This window comes from Kogia breviceps, chromosome 11, assembly GCF_026419965.1.
Source record: "Kogia breviceps isolate mKogBre1 chromosome 11, mKogBre1 haplotype 1, whole genome shotgun sequence".
NCBI lineage: Eukaryota > Metazoa > Chordata > Mammalia > Artiodactyla > Physeteridae > Kogia > Kogia breviceps.
Window position 1 is genome coordinate 84,601,455 of NC_081320.1, and position 20,306 is coordinate 84,621,760.

A 20,306-nucleotide genomic window follows, 5' to 3' on the forward strand; every position below is an offset into this window, starting at 1 on the left:
TCCTTGGCTTAGTGGAATTGTGCCCTGGACTTGGAGGCTGAGCCTCTCGCCGCCCCCTCTGCCTGGCACCGGGGGGTTGTTGCCGCACTCCTTGTGGGCCTCGTAGCCCTGGAGAGAGAGGTCGGGAGCTCCAGGAGACCCAAGACCTGGGACTGTCAGGAGAATTGTCTGGAAACAGATGTGCTCACTGGAAGAGGCGGGAGGGGGTTCCCTGGCATGGATGGCACCTGCAGGACCCACCTGACTCTGCAGCGCGTGGTCCAGACGTGGCCATTTCCCTCCGCATCCCTGCAGCCGGGAGTGCAGGTCAGGAAGGGGATGAGGCCTCTGGGTCCGGGGATGCCCAGGGCCCGGGAGGCAGCGTGGCGCTCCGGCCGACTTGGAACTGACCTGCTCTCCTTCCACTGGCCTCTTGGGACCAGGTCATCTCCAGTCCCAACCTTTGCCCTCAGAAGTGAGGTCTGATGAGGACCAGTGTCAGGACCAAGGGGTCTTCCAGATGAGTCAGTCCCTCCCTCGCTCATAGGTGATGAAGTGAGCTCAGGGAGGTTATTTGACCTGGCAGCCACCCGGCTAGCGAGGGGCAGTACCGGAGTCCAGCGCTTCTCTTAAATTTACTTTCTAGATCATCTGTACCTACAAATGAGTGCAGAAGTAGATTTTATTTTAAAATGTGCACTTCAATGAAAGGAATGCTGTCCTGCCTAGACGTTCCTCAGGCATGAACCCAACCTGAATCCTCTTTTTTAAAAAAATTTAATTAATTTATTTATTTTTATTTATTTATTTTTGGCTGCGTTGGGTCTTCGTTGCTGCATGGGGCCTTTCTCTAGTTGCGGCGAGCGGGGGCCACTCTTCGTGGCGGTGCGCGGGCTTCTCATTGTGGTGGCTTCTGTTGTGGAGCACGGGCTCTAGGTGCGCGGTCTCAGTAGTTCTAGCTCATGGGCTCTAGAGCTCAGGCTCAGTAGTTGTGGCGCACAGGCTTAGTTGCTCCGTGGCATGTGAGATCTTCCTGGACCAGGGCTCAAACCCGTGTCCCCCGCATTGGCAGGTGGATTCTTAACCACTGTACCACCAGGGGAGTCCCTGAATCCTCTTATTTTTTTGTATTATAATCTTTGGTTGGAAACTTTTCCACTAGAGTTGCTCTCTGACAGCCTGTCTGCAGGTTTGGTTTTCTTAGGTGGATGCCCTATGGGTAATGACGGCAGCTCAGCACTGTACAAGCTCAGCACTGTACATTTTACAGAGCCCGCCTCATGCATCCTCGTGAGGTGGTCAGGAAGACCCCTGAGTGAGGAGCTCTGTCCCCAGCCGTGTGACAGCCCAGGCTGGTTGTGGCCAGGGCAGAGACAGGCCTGTCAGGCCCCAGGTCGGCCTGCCTTGTCTGGAGCCCCTGGTGCAGTTGCTGACACTGGCAGGTGTGGGGTCCAGACGTGTGGCTCCTCCCTCGCCCTCCAGGACCCCAAGCCCTGTCAGCCCGGAGACCCTTGGCCCGGTGGCTGCTGTATCTGGACCCCCGCATGGGCTTTGGTGGAGTGCCACTGCTTGGTGAGGATGCACGGGGTGCAGCCTGACCTTGACCAGCTTCCTGCACCATGAACTTGCAGTTGGGCAGGTTTCTAAGGCCACACAGACCCCACAGGAGGTGGAGGTTCCTGGACCTCAGGCTAGACTGGCTCTGAGACCCAATGATCTGTGTGATTTGCTTTGACTCACTGAACATAAATGATAAATTGGCAGCTTTTCCGATCATCAGATGTTTAGTAAGTGGCCTGAGAACGTACTCACACTGACCACTCCGATGGGAATGGGTTGTCCTGGTCCAGAAGAAGGTGCAGGAGCCGTCCTACAGGACTTTGAAATGCCCTGCTTGCCCCGCAGGCGGTGAGGAGATCAGGCTGTCCAGGCCAAGAACACAGCTGGTTGTTAGTTGCTAGAACCAGCCATCTAAGAAGCTGTGAAATCTTCACCCAGTGATTTGATGACCAGCACCAAGACACGCCTCACCTACTAATCAATTCATTGCTCAGCGGGCCTTTGTTGAGTGTCCCCTGGGCTTAGACTGGTGCCCAAGTACAGACTCTTCAGGAAGCTTCTGCTGGGGGTGGTAGGTCCTCCTGGTTAGTTTCAACCAGCAGCCCCGATGAAACATTAAAAACAGTCAGAGGGATACAGCATAACCAAGAGTACCCAGGAAATTAATGTTAGAATTAACTTGCCTTATTGTCTATTAGACTGTCTTGTTTCAACATCTAAAATTGACTTCCCTGCATTTTTCACCTACCCCAGAATTTATTATGTTCTGCTGGGCCAATCTTTTCTTCCCCTAGGGTCAGAAACTAAGAACTTCTGTCTCCCTTCCTGCCTCTCAACTTCCAACTTCTGCTCCAGAAACCACACCCTTGGGAGGAGGGGTCTGTCCACCTCTGGCAGGACCTCAGGGAATCAGGGCAGGGAGTGAGGGGAAGCCTCAGGGGAGTGTGAGGCACCAGACCTGGAAACAGGCCTTGACTTGTTGGAGAAGCTTCTTGGCCAGTGGTCTTGGAGAAGTGGGAGGAGTTAGAACCTGGTCCAGCCCCAAATGGGGCCCCAGTCAGGTCAAGGATCCGAGCCGGCAGCACACAGCGCCAGGAAATCAGGTGTGGTTTGAAAGTCAGGTCCATAGCCAAGGTTACCTCTGGCGGCCTGTGGGGGCGGGCTGGGGACCAAGGACACCTAGGCCAGCCTGCAGGGTGCCAGGGGTGGGGGAGCTGGTTCTCGATGCCCAAAGAAGCCCTTGGTGCCCATGCACTGAGCTCACCGGACAGACATCAGATCCCACCTGCCTCTTCCCCTTCCTGTAGCTTCCGTTCTTCGTGAGACCTGGATGTTGGTACTGGCCACCCTCTCACCTGCTGGCAGGTGGGGTTGGGTTGGCTCAGGGGATGCGTGTGAATCCTAGAAGCCTGTAGCCTGCGGCACACGTGTTAGGTGGCATCGTGACAACTAAATCAGCCCAGGACCTCTTCTGGTCTCCTGTGACATTCCATATGATCTGCAGCTGTTAGGATTATACACCACTGGCCAGTAGATCTGGACTTGGTTCACTTTCCTCCCCAGCTCATCAGCACAGCACCTAAATGTGCCTACGAAGTAAGCGTGCAGTAAGTGGTGGTTGAACAAGTGAGTGAGTGAATAGATGAGTAGCAGGACAGCTCAGGCTTCACAGGTAGGCGGGATTGGCCAGCTTCTCTACCATGAAAAGGTGGAAAGGAGAACAGCAGTCCCCTCCCTCATCTGTGGTGACGCGGCACGGTCTACTTCAGGGATCTGAATACCCCCTCGGTCAGAAGCTTTGCTGGGGACCTCCCTGGACAGTGGGCACCTTGCAGTTGGATTTTGGTCACCACTTGCCCACCTCCTCCATCCTTCTCCTGAAGACATGCCTTGACCATTGTCCTTTCCTCTCTTCCTCCTCTGGATACAGATTCTGGCCAATGTCTTCCTGTACCTGTGCGCCATCATTGTGGGCATCATGTCCTACCACATGGCGGACCGCAAGCACCGCAAGGCCTTCCTGGAGGCCCGCCAGTCGCTGGAGGTGAAGATGAACCTGGAGGAGCAGAGCCAGCAGCAGGTGAGGCTCTTTGGGGGCGGCCTTGGGGCAGTGCCGGCCTGGAGCCTGGGTTTGGGGCCTGTGGGAAGGCCGTGAACACAGTTGCTGTGGGTATCCTAGGGCTCCACGTGAATTCTTTTTCTCGGGAGGCATCACTCTGTGTTATTCCTCTCCCCGCACCCTCTGCCACAACCCCCTGGGCAGATCGCTCACCTACTTTGTTCTCAGGGCTCCTCTCCCTGCGGTGGGGTGGGGTGGGGGTGGGAGAGCCATCCCCTGGCCTCGGGGGCCCTTGTGCGTGAAGTCTATCAGCCCCTCACCCCTCCTCCCACAGGCTCAGGGCAATCTCCCCAACTGTCTTCTCCTGCTAAGTTATTTGTGAAGACCTAAAACTGAGCCCAACCCCTGGGGAGCCCACTGTTTACATTTTTCCATCAAGAGAAGTGCCTGCCTGCTGTCCCCACTCTTTGTTTACTGGCTTTACTCCAGCCTGATCCACTGCAGAGACTCCCCGCTCTCGTGTGACTCAGTCTTTTAAATAGTTTTTGGTCTGGATTCATCTCACATGCTTTTTGAAGGATTTCAGAAATTACATCCACCAGTTTCCTGTTATCCATAGGTTGACTTGCCCTGAACAAACAAACTTAATAGGTTGAAAACATGATTTCTCTGCTCTGGGAACCATGTCATTTTGTGTTCAGGTGGTGCTCTTTGCTCTGGGTTCAGTGGGTTCACTGAAATTGCTGTTTTCATAGACCCTGCCACCCAGGTGGGTGGGGCCTTAGTTTCGGGGGGCCCCACTGGTGGGCCTCCTGTTCTCTAGACAGTGCTATTTGAAGGCACACACTGAGTCATTTAGCTGAGGTGTCCTAGCTTTGTCTGTCCTGGGAGCTTCTTTCTCTCTCTGTTTACCAATGAGATCTAGAAGCTCCTGAGCTCGGCCTCGGACTCATCTCTTTCAGAAGACAGGCTTTAGAAGGGGAACCTTCCTACCTCTGTTGTGACAAAGGGCCCATCATACTCGTCCCCTTCTCCTTGGCCCTGTATCCTGTGGTTACCGAGGAGCTGCTGCGGCTTGAACATATTTAAAGAATCCTCAGTAAAGCTTTACTGGCTTTATTGAGTTCCTTCAAAGGCATTCTTTAATTTCTGCTTTTTATACTGTTTTGGTTCTTGTTTGCATTTGATCTCTCAGAATGTGGAGGCAGCCCTCTGGGTTCTCTACATTTTAAAAAAGTGCATGTGTCACCACTGAGCTAGACTGGGGAGTTCTTTTTTATATAGTCTGTGCGGTTTTCAGCATACCCATCTGTGTTCATCTTGTCTGTCTCATAATGTATAATCCAGGACTTCTTCAATTATGTTCAGTAGTGCTTGGTGGGAGCCTCCTGGTGTGGTGAGGAAGGCCCTGAGTCTCACCCTGGATCTGTTAGTCTCTGGGTGGATGATGTAGACAAGTTATCCACCCCATAGAGCCTCACTCCCCTCATCTGCGAAGTGGGGGTATTGATACTCCAAAGTAGAGATGTTGATACTCATCTTGCTGAGGGTCAGATGGGAAACACAGAAGTGCTTTGTAACCAGTAAAGCTGGAAACAGTAATGGTCAGGCTGAGGTACATAGGCCACAAGGCCCACTTTCTAATGCCCCTTTGGGCAGGATCAATGCGGGGAGCCTGGGGTCTGGCCGAGAGAACCACCGCTGTGTGCTCCAGGCCTCCTGGACAGCATGGAGCGGCCACGGGGCACTGGCAGCCTGCCCAGGCCATGCTGCTGCTCCTGTGCGTTACCTGCTCAGACACTAGCCCAGGAGTGAGGGGTCCAGGGAGGCAGAAGGGAGGTACAGGGGGAGGAGGGGCACAGACCTCATCCCCAGGCCTTGCTGGGCTACAGCAGGTGGCTGTAAATGTCCATCAAGTGGACTCAAGCCTGAATGTGACCTTGGGCTAGTTCCTTCTCCTCTTTGGGCCTCAGTTTCCCTATGTGTAAATAGTAGATTAATATAAATTTGACAGTAACATGGGAGAATCTGTCAGTTCCTTTGAGAGTGAGAAAAGCATTATCACCATCAGGAGGGCTGGAATTCTGCCACCTGTGAGTTTCAATTTGCTATATTTTCCTTAGGACTTTTGTGACTATGGACATGAGAGCTGCTTGCCATTTTAACTTTCTTTCCATGTCCTTGACAGGTTTGGGTATCATGGTTATGCCAGACTTTTTAATTGGAGAAATGTTCCCTCTTTCTAATCCCTGGAAACGTTTAAGGAAGATTTAGGTTATTCCTTTAACGTTTAGAAGAATTAACTAGTGGAGCCCTATTGGGTCTGGAGTTTTCTTTATGAGAAGGTTGTTTCATCTAAAGATATAATGTTCTGCATTTCTTTTTGCATGAGTTTAGGAAAGTTTTTGTTTTTTTCAAGAACTTGTCCATTTCATCTAAGTTTTCAAATTTTTGACATAATGTTCATTATATTTTCTTTTTTTTTTTTTTTTGCGGTACGCGGGCCTCTCACTGCTGTGGCCTCTCCCGTTGCGGAGCACAGGCTCCGGATGCGCAGGCCCAGCGGCCACGGCCCACGGGCCCAGCCGCTCCGCGGCACGTGGGATCTTCCCGGACCGGGGCACGAACCCGCGTCCCCTGCATCGGCAGGCGGGCTCCCAACCACTGCGCCACCAGGGAAGCCCTATATCTTCTTTTTATGTGTCATTGTGTATGGGATTTGTGTTCCTTTTTTCATTACTGATATTGGTAATTTGTGCCTTCTGTTTTTAAATTTTTTCTTAATTTGTCTTACTAAGGTTTATTAATGTTTTAGCCTCTTCATGGAAACACCTTTTTGGTTCTTTTTGCATTTCTATAATTCATTAATTTATGCTTCTAACTTTGTATTTCCTTTCTTTGGGATTAATTTAGTGTTCTTTTTTACCTTCTTGAAATGGAACTGATATAGCTAATTTCCAGCATTTCTTTTCTAAAGCATGTACTTATGCTATAGATTTCCCTCATTACAGTGCTTTAGCTTTATCCCGCAAGTTTTTTTCTTTTGTTTGTTTGTTTGGTTTTTTTTTTTTTTTTGGCGGTACGCGGGCCTCTCACTGTTGTGGCCTCTCCCGTTGCGGAGCACAGGCTCCAGACGCACAGGCTCAGCGGCCATGGTTCACGGGCCCAGCTGCTCCATGGCATGTGGGATCTTCCCGGACCGGGGCACGAACCCGTGTCCCCTGCATTGGCAGGTGGACTCTCAACCACTGTGCCACCAGGGAAGCCCTATCCCGCAAGTTTTGATATGTCGTATTCCTGTTGTCATTTAGTTCCGTTTTCTAAATTCTAAGATTTATATTTTCTAAATCCATTGAGATGCCTTTGATCCATGAGATATTTAGGAGTACGTTAATTTCCAAATATCTGGGGAATGTTTAAAAGTTATCTTTTTATTATTGATTTTTAGCTTCATTTGACTGCGGTCAAAGAATATGCTCTGTATGATTTTAGCCCTTTGAAATTTGTTGAAACTTGATTTTTGACCTAGCATGTGATTGGTTTTGATGCAGTTAAGAATAATGTATATTCTACAAAATGTATCAAAATGTCTTTCAAAAATGAAATAAGGTCAATAAATGTCAATTAGGATTCATTTGCATCTACCCCAAATTATTTTTTGCCTCTTTGGTCACAATGCAAAGACCTCACAACACTTAATTCCCCCTCCCCAATACTTTCTGGCCACTGTAATATATTTTATTGTATTATTTATTTATTTCAGGTTTTTAAAATATTGGGGTATAGATGACTTACAATATTTTGTTAGTTTCACATGTACAACTTTGTGATTCGATTGTAATGTATTTTATGTAATTATGTAATTCGATTGTAATGTAATGTAATTCAACATGTTTTAAGCCCCACAAAACAGTCTCATAAAGTTATATTGTAGTCTTCTACAGTTAATATTCATTACCTACGTTTGCCCATATTTTACCCTCTCAGTTACACTCCATTTCTTCTTCATTGCTGTACTTCCATCTTCTTGAGGAATTCCTTTTAATATTGCTTTTCAAGTTGGTCTGTTGGCACTAAATTCTCTCCATTTCTAATTGCTAGAAGTGTGTTTATTTTGATTTCAATTTTGAAAGTCATTTTTTATCAGATATAGAATTTAAGGTTTCTGGATTTTTACTTTCTGCCCTTTGAAGGTGTCTTTCTCTTATCCTCGGGCTAACAGCTGTAGGATATAGTGTTGCTCCTTTTGTTTTTTATTTTTGGAAGTATAGTTGCTATATAATATTATATAAGTTACAGATGTACAATATAGTGATTCACAATTTTTAAAGGTTATACTCCATTTATAGTTATTGTAAAATATTGGCTATATTCCCCATGCTGTACAATAATACTGTTGCTCCTTTTAAACTAATGCATATTATTTTCCTCTGGTTGCTTTTACTTTTTTTTTTTTTGTCTTTGGTTTTGGTTTTGCCTAGGAGTTTTCTTTTGAAGTTACCCTGTTTTGTACTCAAAGAGCTTCTTGCATTGATGGCTTGACGAAAATCTTTAGCCAGTATCTTTTTGTAGCTTCTCCCTCATTCTGTCCTTTCCTTCTATGACTCTAGATATCTTTATTAGACATTTCTACCATGTTCCATAAATGTCTGGATCTTCCTTTTTTTCTTTCTGTGCTTCAGACTGAATATTTTTACTGACCTAACTTTCAGTTTACTAATCTCTCTTCTGCTTTGTCAACTCAATGGTTGAGCTCATCTCTTGAATCCTTAACTTCAGTATTGTACTTTTTTCAGTTCTAGAATTTCCATTTTATTAAAAAAATTTTTCCATTTGATTTTTAAAAATAGATTTGAGTTCTCTGGTTAAGTTCTCTGTTTTGTCATCTATTTTTAGAACCATATTAAACATTTATTTTAAAGTCTTTGACAACCATGGTATCGGAATACTTATGGGTCTGCTTTTCTCTCGACTTTTGGTCCTGTGTTATGGCATCCTGGACTTTTAATTAACACTGGATATTGTGTATGGAAAATAATAGCAGCCCTGAATGATGTTGTGTCTCTCCAGACAAGGTTACTTTTCTTGCAGCAGATGGTTATAGTAGGGTTAGCTCAGATTGATCCCATGTGGGGGTGAGAAGACTTAAAGCTGGGTTCAGTGAGCTGGTCTGTTTCTGTTCTGTGCCTACTCTTAGGAAATATCCCTTCAGGGGTCTTGACTGAAAGGGTGTCCTCCTCTTGAGGGACCCTGAATTCCTCAGCATTAAGAGACTGCCAAAACTATCCTTTGATTTTTAGCCTCCTGTCTGTCACTTTCTGCTTGGATTTTCAGTCTCTTGCCCCATACAGCTTAGGGATTGGCAAATGCCTCAAGGGGAGTAGTTGTAGAGAAAGTCAGGCTTACTTTTCTATGGTTCTCTTCTGTCCAGGATCTCACCCCTCTACTCTGCATTGGAATCCTTGTTCACCAGTTATTGTTTCTCCAGCCCCTCGGAAGCTCTAGCCATTGCTCTCTGTTCAGACTCTCAACCCTGGTCTCAAGGGAAAAAGTGGCAGAGTGTGTTGGGCTCACTTAAATGTGTCTCTCTTCCCTCAGTGAGCTTGTGCCCTGAAGTCCTAACTGTCTTGGTTGTTTCCTATTGCCTTCAGATAGCTGTTCTTTTGTGTTTTATCTGGCTTTTACAGTTGTTCTTGGCTAAAGGGTGGTCTGATATAAACTCCTCTATAAGAAGCAAGAGTTGGACGTTACTTAAAATATTTTATAGTTTATTTCAGAGTAGCTAAAAGTGTACATATTATAAAATTACAAAGGTATGAAAAAAATTGTACCATGGAAAGTTAAGTTTCCCTCTGTGTATCATCCACTTTCCCATCCCTCAGACAACCACTGTCATCTCTGTTGTGTATCCTTTCAGAGCTATTCTGTTTCCAAATTGTTGTATATAGGCACACCTTGCTTTATTGCATTTCACTTTATTGATTGTGCTGTGCAGATATTGAATTTTTTTTTTTTTTTAACAAATTGAAACTTTGTGGTGGCAATTCCCTGGCAGTCCAGTGGTTAGGATTCTGTGCTTTCACTGCCGAGATCCCGAGTTCAATCGCTGGTTCGGGAACTAAGATCCCACAAGCCATGGTGTGGCCAAAAAAAAAAAAAAGAAAGAAAAAGAAAAGGAAAAGAAAGTTTGTGGCAACCCTGAATCAAGCAAGTCTGTCAGCACCATTTTTTTCCAACAGCATTTGCTCATTTCATGTGTCTGGGCCCCATTTTGGTAATTCTCACAATATTTCAAACTTTTTCATTATCATTATATTTGTTGTGGTGATCTGTGATCAGTGATCTTTGATATTATTATTGTAGTTGTTTTGGGGGACCACGAACTGCGTGCCCATATGATATGGCAAACTTAATAAATAGGTGTGTTCTGACTGCTCCACTGACTGGCCATTCCCCCATCCCTCTCCCCCTCTCCTCGGGCGCCCTATTTTCTGAGCTACAACAATATTGAAATCAGGCCAATTAATAACCCTAAAATGACCTCTAAGTGTTCAAGTGAAAGGAAGAGTCACATATTTCTCACTTTAAATCAAAAGCTGGAAATGATTAGCTTTAGTGAGGAAGGCATGTCAAAAGCCAAGATAGGCCAGAAGCTAGGCCTCTTGCACCGGTTTGCCAAGTTGTAAATGCAAAGGAAAAGTTCTTGAAGGAAATTAAAAGTGCTACTTCAGTAAACACAAGAATGATGAGAAAGCAAAAGAGTCTTACTGCTGATATGGAGAAAGTTTTAGTGCTCTGGATAGAAGAACAAACCAGCCACAACATTCCCTTAAGCCAAAGCCTAATCCAGAGCAAGACCCTAACTCTCTTCAGTTCTGTGAAGGCTGAGAGAGGTGAGGAAGCTGCAGAAGAAAAGGATGAAGCCAGCAGAGGTTGGTTCCTGAGGTCTAAGTTCTAAGGAAGAAGCCATCTCCATAACATGAAAATGCACGGTGAAGCAGCAAGTGCTGATGTAGAAGCTATAGCCAGTTATCTAGAAGATCTAGCTAAGATCATTAATGAAGGTGGCTACACGAAACAATGGGTTTTCAGTGTAGATGAAACAGCCTTCTATTAGAAGAAGATGTCATCTAGGACTTTCATAGCTAGGGAGGAAAAGTCAATGCCTGGCTCCAAAGCATCAAAGAATGAGCTGACTTTCCTATTGGGGGCTAATGCAGCTGGTGACTTGAAATCAAAACCAGTGCTTATTTACCGTTCTGAAAATCCTAGGGCCCTTAAGAATTATGCTAAGACCTGTTGAGACCTAATGCTCAGAAAAAAAGATTCCTTTCAAAATATTACTGCTCAATGACAATGCACCTGGTCACCCAAGAACTCTGATGGAGATGGACAAGGAGATTACTGTTGTTTTCATACCTGCCAACATAACATCCATTCTGCAGCCCATGGATCAAGGAGTAATTTCAACTTTCAGGTCTCATTATTTAAGAAATACATTTTGGAAGGCTATAGCTGCCATAGAGAGTGATTCCTCTGATAGATCTGGGCAAAGTAAATTGAGAACCTTCCGGAAAGGATTCTTTATTCTAGATGCCATTAAGAACATTCGTGATTCATGTGAAGAGGTCAAACTATCAACATTAACAGGAGATTGGAAGAAGCTGATTCTAACCTTTGTGAATGACTGAGGGGTTCAAGACTTCAGTGGAGGAAGTAACTGCAGACGTGGTGGAAATAGCAAGAGAACTAGAATTAGAAGTGGAGGCTGGGACTTCCCTGGTGGTGCAGTGGTTGAGAGTCCACCTGCCAATGCAGGGGACACAGGTTCGAGCCCTGGCCTGGGAAGATCCCACATGCTGCGGAGCAACTAAGCCCCTGCGCCACAACTACTAAGCCTGTGTTCTAGAGCCCGTGAGCCACAACTACTGAGCCCGTGTGCCACAACTACTGAAGCCCACGCGCCTAGAGCCTGTGTTCTGCAACAAGAGGAGCCACCACAATGAGAAGACCACGCACCGCAACAAAGAGCAGCCCCCGCTCGCTGCACTAGAGAAAGCTTGTGTGCAGCAATGAAGACCCGATGCAGCCAAAAATAAATAAATAAAATCAATTAATTTTTTTAAAAAAGAAGTGGATGCTGAAGATGTGACTGAATTGCTGATGAAACTAATGGATGAAGTGTTGCTTCTTATGAATGAGCAAAGAGGATGGTTTCTTGAGGTAGATTCTACTCCTGGTAAAGATGCTGTGAAGATTGTTGAAATGACATCAAAGAATTTAGAATATTACTTAAATTTAGTGATAAAACAGCGGCAGGGTTTGAGAGGATTGACTCCAGTTCTGAAAGAAGTTTTACTGTTGGTAAAATGCCGTCAAACAGCATTACTACAGAGAAACCATTCGTGAAAGGAAGCGTCCTTTGACGCTGCAGACTTAGTTGCCGTCTAATTCTAAGACGTTGCCACAGCTACCGCCACCTTCAGCAGCTACCAGTGATCAGTCAGCACCATCAGCATCAAGGCAAGACCCTCCGCCAGCAAAAAGATCACAGCTCGCTGAAGGATTAGGTGATTGTTAACGATTTTGAGCAATGAAGTCTTTTTTAAAATTAAGATACATACATTTTTTTTTTGATATGCTACTGCACACTTAATAGACTACAGTATAGTGTGAACATAACTTTTATATGCACTGGGAAACCAAAAAAATTCATGTATTCACTTTATTGCAGTATTCGCTTTATCTCGATGTTGGGTTTATTGCAGTGTTCTGGAACTGAACCCGCGGTATCTCTGAGGTGTGCCTGTACAGACTTTTCACACACAAATGGTAGTATGTTCACTCTTCTGTACTCCGTCTATTCACCTAACCCCTTAGAGAGGGTTCTAAGTCCATATTGCAATTGCCTCATGCTTTTTTGTGACGGTGCTGTATTCCATTGTATAGAGGTAACATCATTTATTTTAAAGGGCTCCTGTAGGTAGACATTTAGGTTATTTCCAATTTTTTGCTACTGCAAACATTGCTGTAATAGACATCTTTCTAGGGACACCATATTTTACGTGTACAAATACATCTGAAAACTCAAAACCTAGAAGTGGAATTGCTGGATCAAAGGGCATATGCATTTTAAAAATTTTATGTATATATATATATGTATATGTGTATATATATGTGTGTATGTGTATACATATATGTGTGTATATATATGCCTATTTACTGTAAATAGGCATATATATATATTTTATCTTCTGCAAAATATACAGAAGATAAAATTTACCGTTTTAATCATTTTGAAGTGTATAAGTTCAGTGACATTAAGTACATTCACGACATTGTGCCGCCATCACCACTGTTCGTTTTCGGAGCCTTTTCATCATCCCAGACAGAAACTCTATACCCATTAAATATTAACTCCTCGTCCTCCTCTCCCCCAGCCCCTGACAACCGTTACTCTACTTTGTCTTTATGAATTTGACTGTCCTAGGTACCTCAGATAAGTAGAATCCTACAAGATTTGTCCTTTTGTGGCTGGTTTATTTCACTTAGAATAATGTCTTCAAGGTTCATCCGTGTTGTAGTATGTATCAGAATTTCATTCCTTTTTAAGGTTGAACAATATGCCATTGTATGTATGTAACATGGTTTGTTTATCCATTCGTTTGTTGATGGGCTCCACCTTTTAGCTCTTGTGAATGATGCTGCCCTGCACTATTGGTGTACAAGTATCTGTTTGAGTGCCAGCTTTCCAAGTCGTTGGGGTATAAACCCAAGTGGAATTGCTGGGTCATATGGTGGTTCTGTATTTAACTTTTTGAGGAACCAGGCTCGTGCGTTTTTAATGTTGATAAATATTACCAAATTGTCTCAGAGCGGTTCAAACAATTTACACTCTTCCCAATAATGAATGAGAGTGGACTTAGGCACTTAAGTTTTCCTTGTTTATCTAGAAAAGACTTCTTTGCTTTTGGAACCCTGCAGCTCCCCCCAGGGATGCCTGCTTGAAAACCCCAGCTGCCGGGAACAGGCCCCAGGGCAGTGGTAACATCCTGTGAGCTGTTGCCTGTTGTTTCCTTATTTGGCTCAAGTCACAGCCAGGTAAACACGGGTTTGGAAGAATTTCTTTTCTTTTTCAGTGTGCATTGTATGATAGTTGATCAAAATAGACAAGTACAAAGAAAAAATACTGAAGAGGCATATTCCTTCAAGTCTTTTTTCCTTCTTCTATGTTTGAAAGAATGTTAACCCTGATTATAAAAGTAACATCTTATTCTCAGATGTAGCACTTCAGAACCAGATATTCAAGTCTTATGCCCATCTCTTATGGTTATTATGGAAGCTCAGTGTAAAGGGTTTTTTAGCACAGTGCTAAAGAGTAGGCAGTGAACTGTCTACCATCATATTATTGTTGTTGGATACATTTTGAAGATACAGAGAAGTAGAATAAAACCTCCCATAATCCAGGGGTTACATTTAAAAACAAATTTTAAAAAATAGTGTGTTAAGTTGGGTTCTCGGTGAGAAAAGGCTTTCAGGTTTGCTGGATTTGTTTTTTCTGTTGTTGAGGTGAACAACATATAACATAAAATTAACCACATTGTACAATTTAGTACGCGGCAATGGCCCCAGCCCAGGGGACGCTGGCTAAGGAGGAGCCTCGAGGCGGGATGGGAGCCGGCTGGGGCTGGTGCACGGTGTCCGTGGTTCCAGTCAGGGCAGAGCTTGCTCCCTCCCCAGGCGTCGGGGCTGACGTGGCAAGTGGTATGGGCTCTGGGCTGATTTTACATCCCAGGAATGTCAGCAGATGTGTCTCTGGAGCTGAGTGCAGGCCACTGGAGAGGTTGCACACTCCCATTTCACTTTCCTCCTGCGAAAGCCCCTCGTGAGAATAAAAATGAGATAATAGATGTGAAAACGCTTTGGAAAGGGCTGCAGAAAGTCCTAGTGGGAGAGGAAACAGAAGCTGGTTTGGCCGCCTATGTACTCACATTTGTTTAAATGCCTTTTTTCAAAGTTCCCAATTTGCAGGGGGAGACCTCCGTTCAGAATTTAGTTCTCAGGGTCCGCGTCTCACTTTTTGTTTTGTCGGCGAGTGTTTATCGTGTCTTCTGAACTGCTTTGGGAGGAGGCACTGTGTGTGGCCTCCAGCCTGTCACTCTCCTCTCTGGCGTCCGGAGCCCACCCCGGTCCTCTGGTTCTGTCCTCTTTGCTGCTGTCACCTGGGAGGTTGGGCTCTCCTTTGCTCAGATGACCAGCCTCCTGCTGACGGCGGGTGGGCCGCCGGCCTCGTCCCTGGCAGGTGCTCAGCTTGTCTCCTCTGCCGGGAGGGATGGGACCTCATGGAGAGGAGGCTCTGTGAGTGGGGCCCTGGCGGGCGAGGGCTCTCGTTGCATTGCCGAGCGCATCTGGCACTTTAGGCGGTCCACTGGCATTGACCACAGGCTGGTCCGGGTGGACTTCAGGCCTGTCTCCAGCTTCTCCTCAGCTCCACGGGCCTGTTAGGGTCGAGCAGCAGGCCCAGAGGAAGGAGCTGGAGTTGTTTTTCTTTATTCCCATGTGACCATAACTCGAGGGTTTAGTTGGGGACCTTGAGGGTTGCTAAGCGCCCCGACTGCCACCTGACAAGTGCAGGCACCCAGGAAATCCACCCAGTACACACCCATCGCCAGGTACAAACTCTAGACTTCTGAGCCTTTCTGAAGCACATACTCAGAATTACTTCCCGGGGAGTGGGAGGTGGGTGGAGGAGGATGGAGGGAGTATGGGGACATGGAAGGCTTGCACTTCCTTTGGATCATGTTCAGTTAGGAAACCAACCTCGTCCTCACCTGGGGAGGAGAGCTGCCCTTGGGCCCCACCCTCCTGGGGGAGGAAGCTGCGGCCGGGCGTCTGGGGGGAGAGCCCAAGGCTGCCTGTGCGGGGTTCTAGGCCAGAAGACCATCCACCGCCACCCGTGCCCACCTAGGGCCAGGGGTCAGATCACCTTCTTCCATGGTGCCCTGGGGAACTCGGTGTGGGTGAGCGCTGGGGGCCCTCACCTCTGGGGGGACGCAGACAGAGCAGTCGCTTCTGCCTCTCCTGCTACTCCAACCCAAAAGCCCAGAGCACCTTTGACTAGGGGTGGTGTTTCTTCTTTGTGCAGGAGTGTTTCCCTGGGTGGGTGACCTTCTCCCCTTGAGCAGGTCACCCCTTTATCGTGAGACTCAGAGTTCTCTGGTAAGAGAAGCTTGGGACTGGGACTGCTGCCATTTCAAAAGCTCAGTTTCTGGTCTTTCTGAAGGTCTTTGACCTCTGGCCAAGCCTGCCTCTCTGTTCCCTTCAAGACCTTTAGCTGTGAGGATAAGGTGTAGAGTGACCTCAGCCTCAGTTGGTGGGGAGAGGGGAGTCAGAGTGACAGAGACAGAGAGATGAGGGGGAGCCACTGCCTCCTAGCCCGGGGGTGGGTTTCTAGTGTCAGCCCTCGAAGCGCCAGCTGTTGTCCTGGCAACAGAGGGGCTGGGGACCTGCCTCCCGTGTCACTGCACGTCATCGCAGCTGATGGAGGCGGGGCAGACCCATCGTTCACTTGACGGGAACCATGGAGGAAACCCCGATAGCAGCTTCCAAAGATGCTTGTTGTCTTAACTGCTTCACAGAACCACTCACGAGTATGTTTTAGTTTTTAGTTTAGCCTTGAAGGCCTCTTGGCTTGAGAAATGCCAGAAGGTGAATTTCCCATGGTATGAAGTAGGCATTAGTGCTTCTGTCGGTTCCAGCTCTCACCTCTTGGATTTCACAGAATGTTCTTCATTCGAACATTCCAGGATTTAGCAGAACAAGCCCATGTGAGGTGATGCACACGATGAGCACACAGAGGACAGGCTGTTCCGAGGCCGTGGAGGGCCCCTGCCGGTGGGGGGACATTTGCTGGGTCAGGGGGACTGGGCGCTGGGGGTGCTGCTAGTGCACGGCCCGTGTCTGGACTGTGGCCTCCGCGCTGGGCCCCTGCCGGGCTCTGGAGGGTCCTGGGCCCAGAGACGTCCTCCAGCAGTGTTCTCTCCACACAGTCGTAGAGTCTACGGTCCAGTCTGGTCCGGGCTGTGGTGCGTCCCCACCTTTATCTGGCTGTAAAGATGAAGTTTTGTTTAGTAATAGGAGTAGTCTTCGTTTTTTTCTTTTTTTTTAAACAATGACTTCTGCCCAGGCTTGAGCTGAGTTTTTACTGAATTATCTCATTTTATCATCGCGACAAAACCCAGAAGGGGAGTTGGCCCTCCCTCCCAGTGAGGGCCTCTATTTGGGAGATCTGCTGATGAGGAGAATTAGGGGAGTGGTCCCCGGACTACATCTGGCCTGTCAGTTTTTGTTTTGTTTGACCTGCCCAGAGCTTCAAAAATTTCTAATACTTAAAAACTTGGACGTTCTATATAAAAACTTGTATTTCTGACTGCCTTGAGAAATGGAAATGTCTGACAACACAGGGTACAGAGTGAAGCTTGCATTCACATCCGAGCCAGGCCACTTACTTGCCCCATGACCTTGAGCCAATTACTTATGCCCTTTGAACCCCCATTTCTCTGTCTGTGAAATGGGAACAGAATGGGATTGTCAGACTGTCTAAAAGAGAGGATTCATCCCACAAATATTTGAGGCACACTTCTAGACACTGGGGATACAGTTGTGAACAGAGCAGATTTTAGTGGGGGAGACAGTCATTAAACAAATGCTGTGTTAGGAAGTAGGACAGGCAGTGGAGAAGAACAAAGCAGGGGAAGGAACATAGAGCCTGCCAGAAGTGAAGGGAGGTTGCTGTTTAATATCATGTGGCCAGAGAAGGCTTTCCGATAAGATGATATTGGAGCAGAGACCTGAAGGCAGTGAGGGTGTGAGCCATGCAGTGATCAGAGAAATGAGCAGTAAGTGCAAAGGCCCTGTGGTATGTTCATAGGATGTCAAGGTGGTCAGTGCAGATGGAGCAGAAGTGAGGGGATGAGAGGTAGGAGGTGAGGCAGAGAGGTGATGGGGACCAGATTCTACAGGGCCTCGTTAGGACCTTGGCTTTTCCCTTGAGGGAAACGGGAGACATTGGAGGCTTGTAGGTTTTAAATGGATCAGTCTGGCTTATGGTGGAGAAGAGATAGCAGTGGAAGCAGGGAGACCAGTTAGAAGCATTTCAGTAATTTTGGTGAGAGAGGATAATGGCCCAGACCAGGATGGAGGTGATGAGGAGGACAGAGGATTCTGGGTATGTTTTGAAGGCGTAGCCAACAGGACTTACTGCTGGGTAGAACGGGAGAAGAGAGAGTGGGAAGTCAATGATGGCTCTAAGGATTTTAGCCTGCAGATGTGCTGCTGCTTTGGGTCCAGGACGGAATCAGGTGATGTGTGCTTCCATGGCAGACATAGTAGCAATCTTTTCCACTGATCACAGACGTGACCTCAGCATCCTTCTCAAAACAGTGCTCCAGGCAGCTGCTCTCTGTCCCTCCGAGTTGGACTTAATTGCTGCGGTAGTGTTCTAGAGCTGCATAGCCATTTGTGGCTATTTAAATTAAAATGAGCTAAAATTTTAAAAGTCAGTTCCTCAGGACTTCCCTGGTGGTCCAGTGGTTAAGACTCTATGCTCTCAATGTAGGGATCCCAGGTTTGATCCCTGGACAGGGAACTAGATCCTGCATGCTGCAACTTAAAAGATCCTGCACACCGCAGCTAAAGATCCTACGTGCTGAAACAAAGACCTGGTGCCGCTAAGTAAATAAATAAATAAATACTAAAAAAAAAAAAAAAAAAAAAAAAGTTCCTCCATTGCACTGGCCACATTTCATGTGCTCCGTAGCTCCATGTGGCTGGTTTGTGGCTGCCGTATTGGAGAACACAAATTACAGAGCATTTCCATAACTGTAGAAAGTGCTGTTCTAGAGGGTGATGGCTTGCCTCTCAGGCCACGTCTCCTAGTTGACAGCTCATTAACTCATCACACCTCTAAGGAGCACCCTCTTTGTGCCAAGCTCTCTTGGTGAGGGCTCCAGATGCCACACGTGTGGGCTATCTTTGGGCCCAAAGGGCAGTCTCCTGAGATAGGGGTCACGTTGGCCCACGGTGGCCCATCTCTGGGGACTGCGCAGGAGCCAGGCAGGTGGCCGGCAGCTGTACTTGCTCAGCATCTCCTCTCCCACTCTAGCAGGGTAAGGATTCTGGGCTGACCCTGGGTCTGTGCGGTTTCTGGGCTGTTCTCCCAACACTGAGATTGAATGTGGTCCTGCTTCTGTCTTGGAGCCCGTCTACCTGGGGGACTCTGGGCTGCTGGCTTGGAGCCTGTTTTGCAATGGAAGGTCTTGTTTAAAGATATGCTGGCCTTTGAGTTACACAGCCTCTCCCTCCTCTGAACTCTCATGGCCTTTGGCTGAAGACAGCAAAGCACCCCTGTCCTGTGAGACCAGCCAGTCGGCAAGTGACTTGACCGCCCTGCTCATCCAAGCTCTTGGGAGTACTGTTCACCTTTGAGCTTCACAGCGCGTAGCTTGGGGACTTGCCTAGATGACCAATCATTGTTCTTTGATGACTTTGAGTGACTGAGGTCATGACCATGTCTTTTAGATGGGGCAGCACGTGTGGGCCCCTACTCCACAGGGCGGCTGTCTGCTCACATAGAAGCGGCAGCACCGGGGTGTCCAGATTTCACATGATGCGGTCCTGCGTCCTCTCATCAGGGGGAGAGAGGAGTATTTGGGCCCTGACCCCCCTGGGCTAAAGGCCAGGTCCTGCCCTGCATTTCCTTCTTCCTGCTGCCTTCTCTAATCAGGTGCTTAGGCCAGGATGGGCCCCTGGGGGGGGTCCAGTGACCTTTTGGCTTCTAAGTGGCCTGGAAACTCCAAGACCGTGGACAGATCAGGACCAGAACAGACACGTTTGCAGACAGCTCACAGCCTGTTGTAGTGACATGTATTTGTGTGTGTGTGTGTGTGTGTGTACCCAGTAGGACACACACATTCTTTAAATAGACAAGCGGACTTAACAGGCTCACTGTGTACAGACACTAGGCACACACACACACAGACGCACGTGCACGTGTACCGGCCACCTGGGCGCTGTAGGTCTCTCCACTTGAATCTGTCTTCCTCCCTCTGCCTCCTTCACAAGGATGTTGTAGAAACTTAGCTTCTCATCAGCCAAGCTCGTTTATCCAGATCCCTGGCGGCCACCCTGCTGTAATTAACTCCTGAATATGCCTCATCAGGGGATCAGCTGTGACAACTCGGAGCCCCTGGGAGTGGTGCTGGCCTCCTCCTCTGTCCCAGTCCTGGGGTAGCAGGAAGGCGAGGCCTGGCGTGCTTGATCCATCCCTTCCCAGAGCCTGGCCGAGACCATGCTGACAGTGCCCTGGCCGGGCTCACGGCTCACCTGCGCAGCTCGGCATGTAACCGTTTACAGCCGAGGAGAACCCAAGCCTAGGAGGCCGAGTGTCCTGCCCCGAGGCACTGTGGTCTCTTCTCCCAGGGACCAGGACCCCTTGCCCCACCCGGTCTGCTCAGCTGGCAGGGGCGGGCCTGAGTCCTTCTCCCCAGGATCTGGGCAGTTTTCTGCTCTACCCATGAAGCCTACTAGAGACTTCCTGTCTCCTTCTGGACCGTGTCTGATTCTTTTCCCAGAGGGCCAGGGCCTTGCCCTCCGTTGCCGTGTGTTTTTAGGATGAGCCTTGAGGGCTGGGGAGAGGCTGTGTGAGGCC

At 47.6% G+C, this 20,306-nt stretch overlaps 1 protein-coding gene across 2 annotated transcripts in view; it reads left to right on the top strand.

Moving 5' to 3' along the window:
• ADCY3 (adenylate cyclase 3) overlaps positions 1 to 20,306 on the top strand; it is a 90,294-nt gene that overhangs the window by 37,924 nt on the left and 32,064 nt on the right. For both annotated transcript variants that reach the window (XM_067007998.1, XM_059079171.2), the window contains exon 3: positions 3,470 to 3,619. In XM_067007998.1, the coding sequence (XP_066864099.1) occupies positions 3,470 to 3,619 (150 nt within the window). The remainder of the gene's footprint in view (positions 1 to 3,469; positions 3,620 to 20,306) is intronic.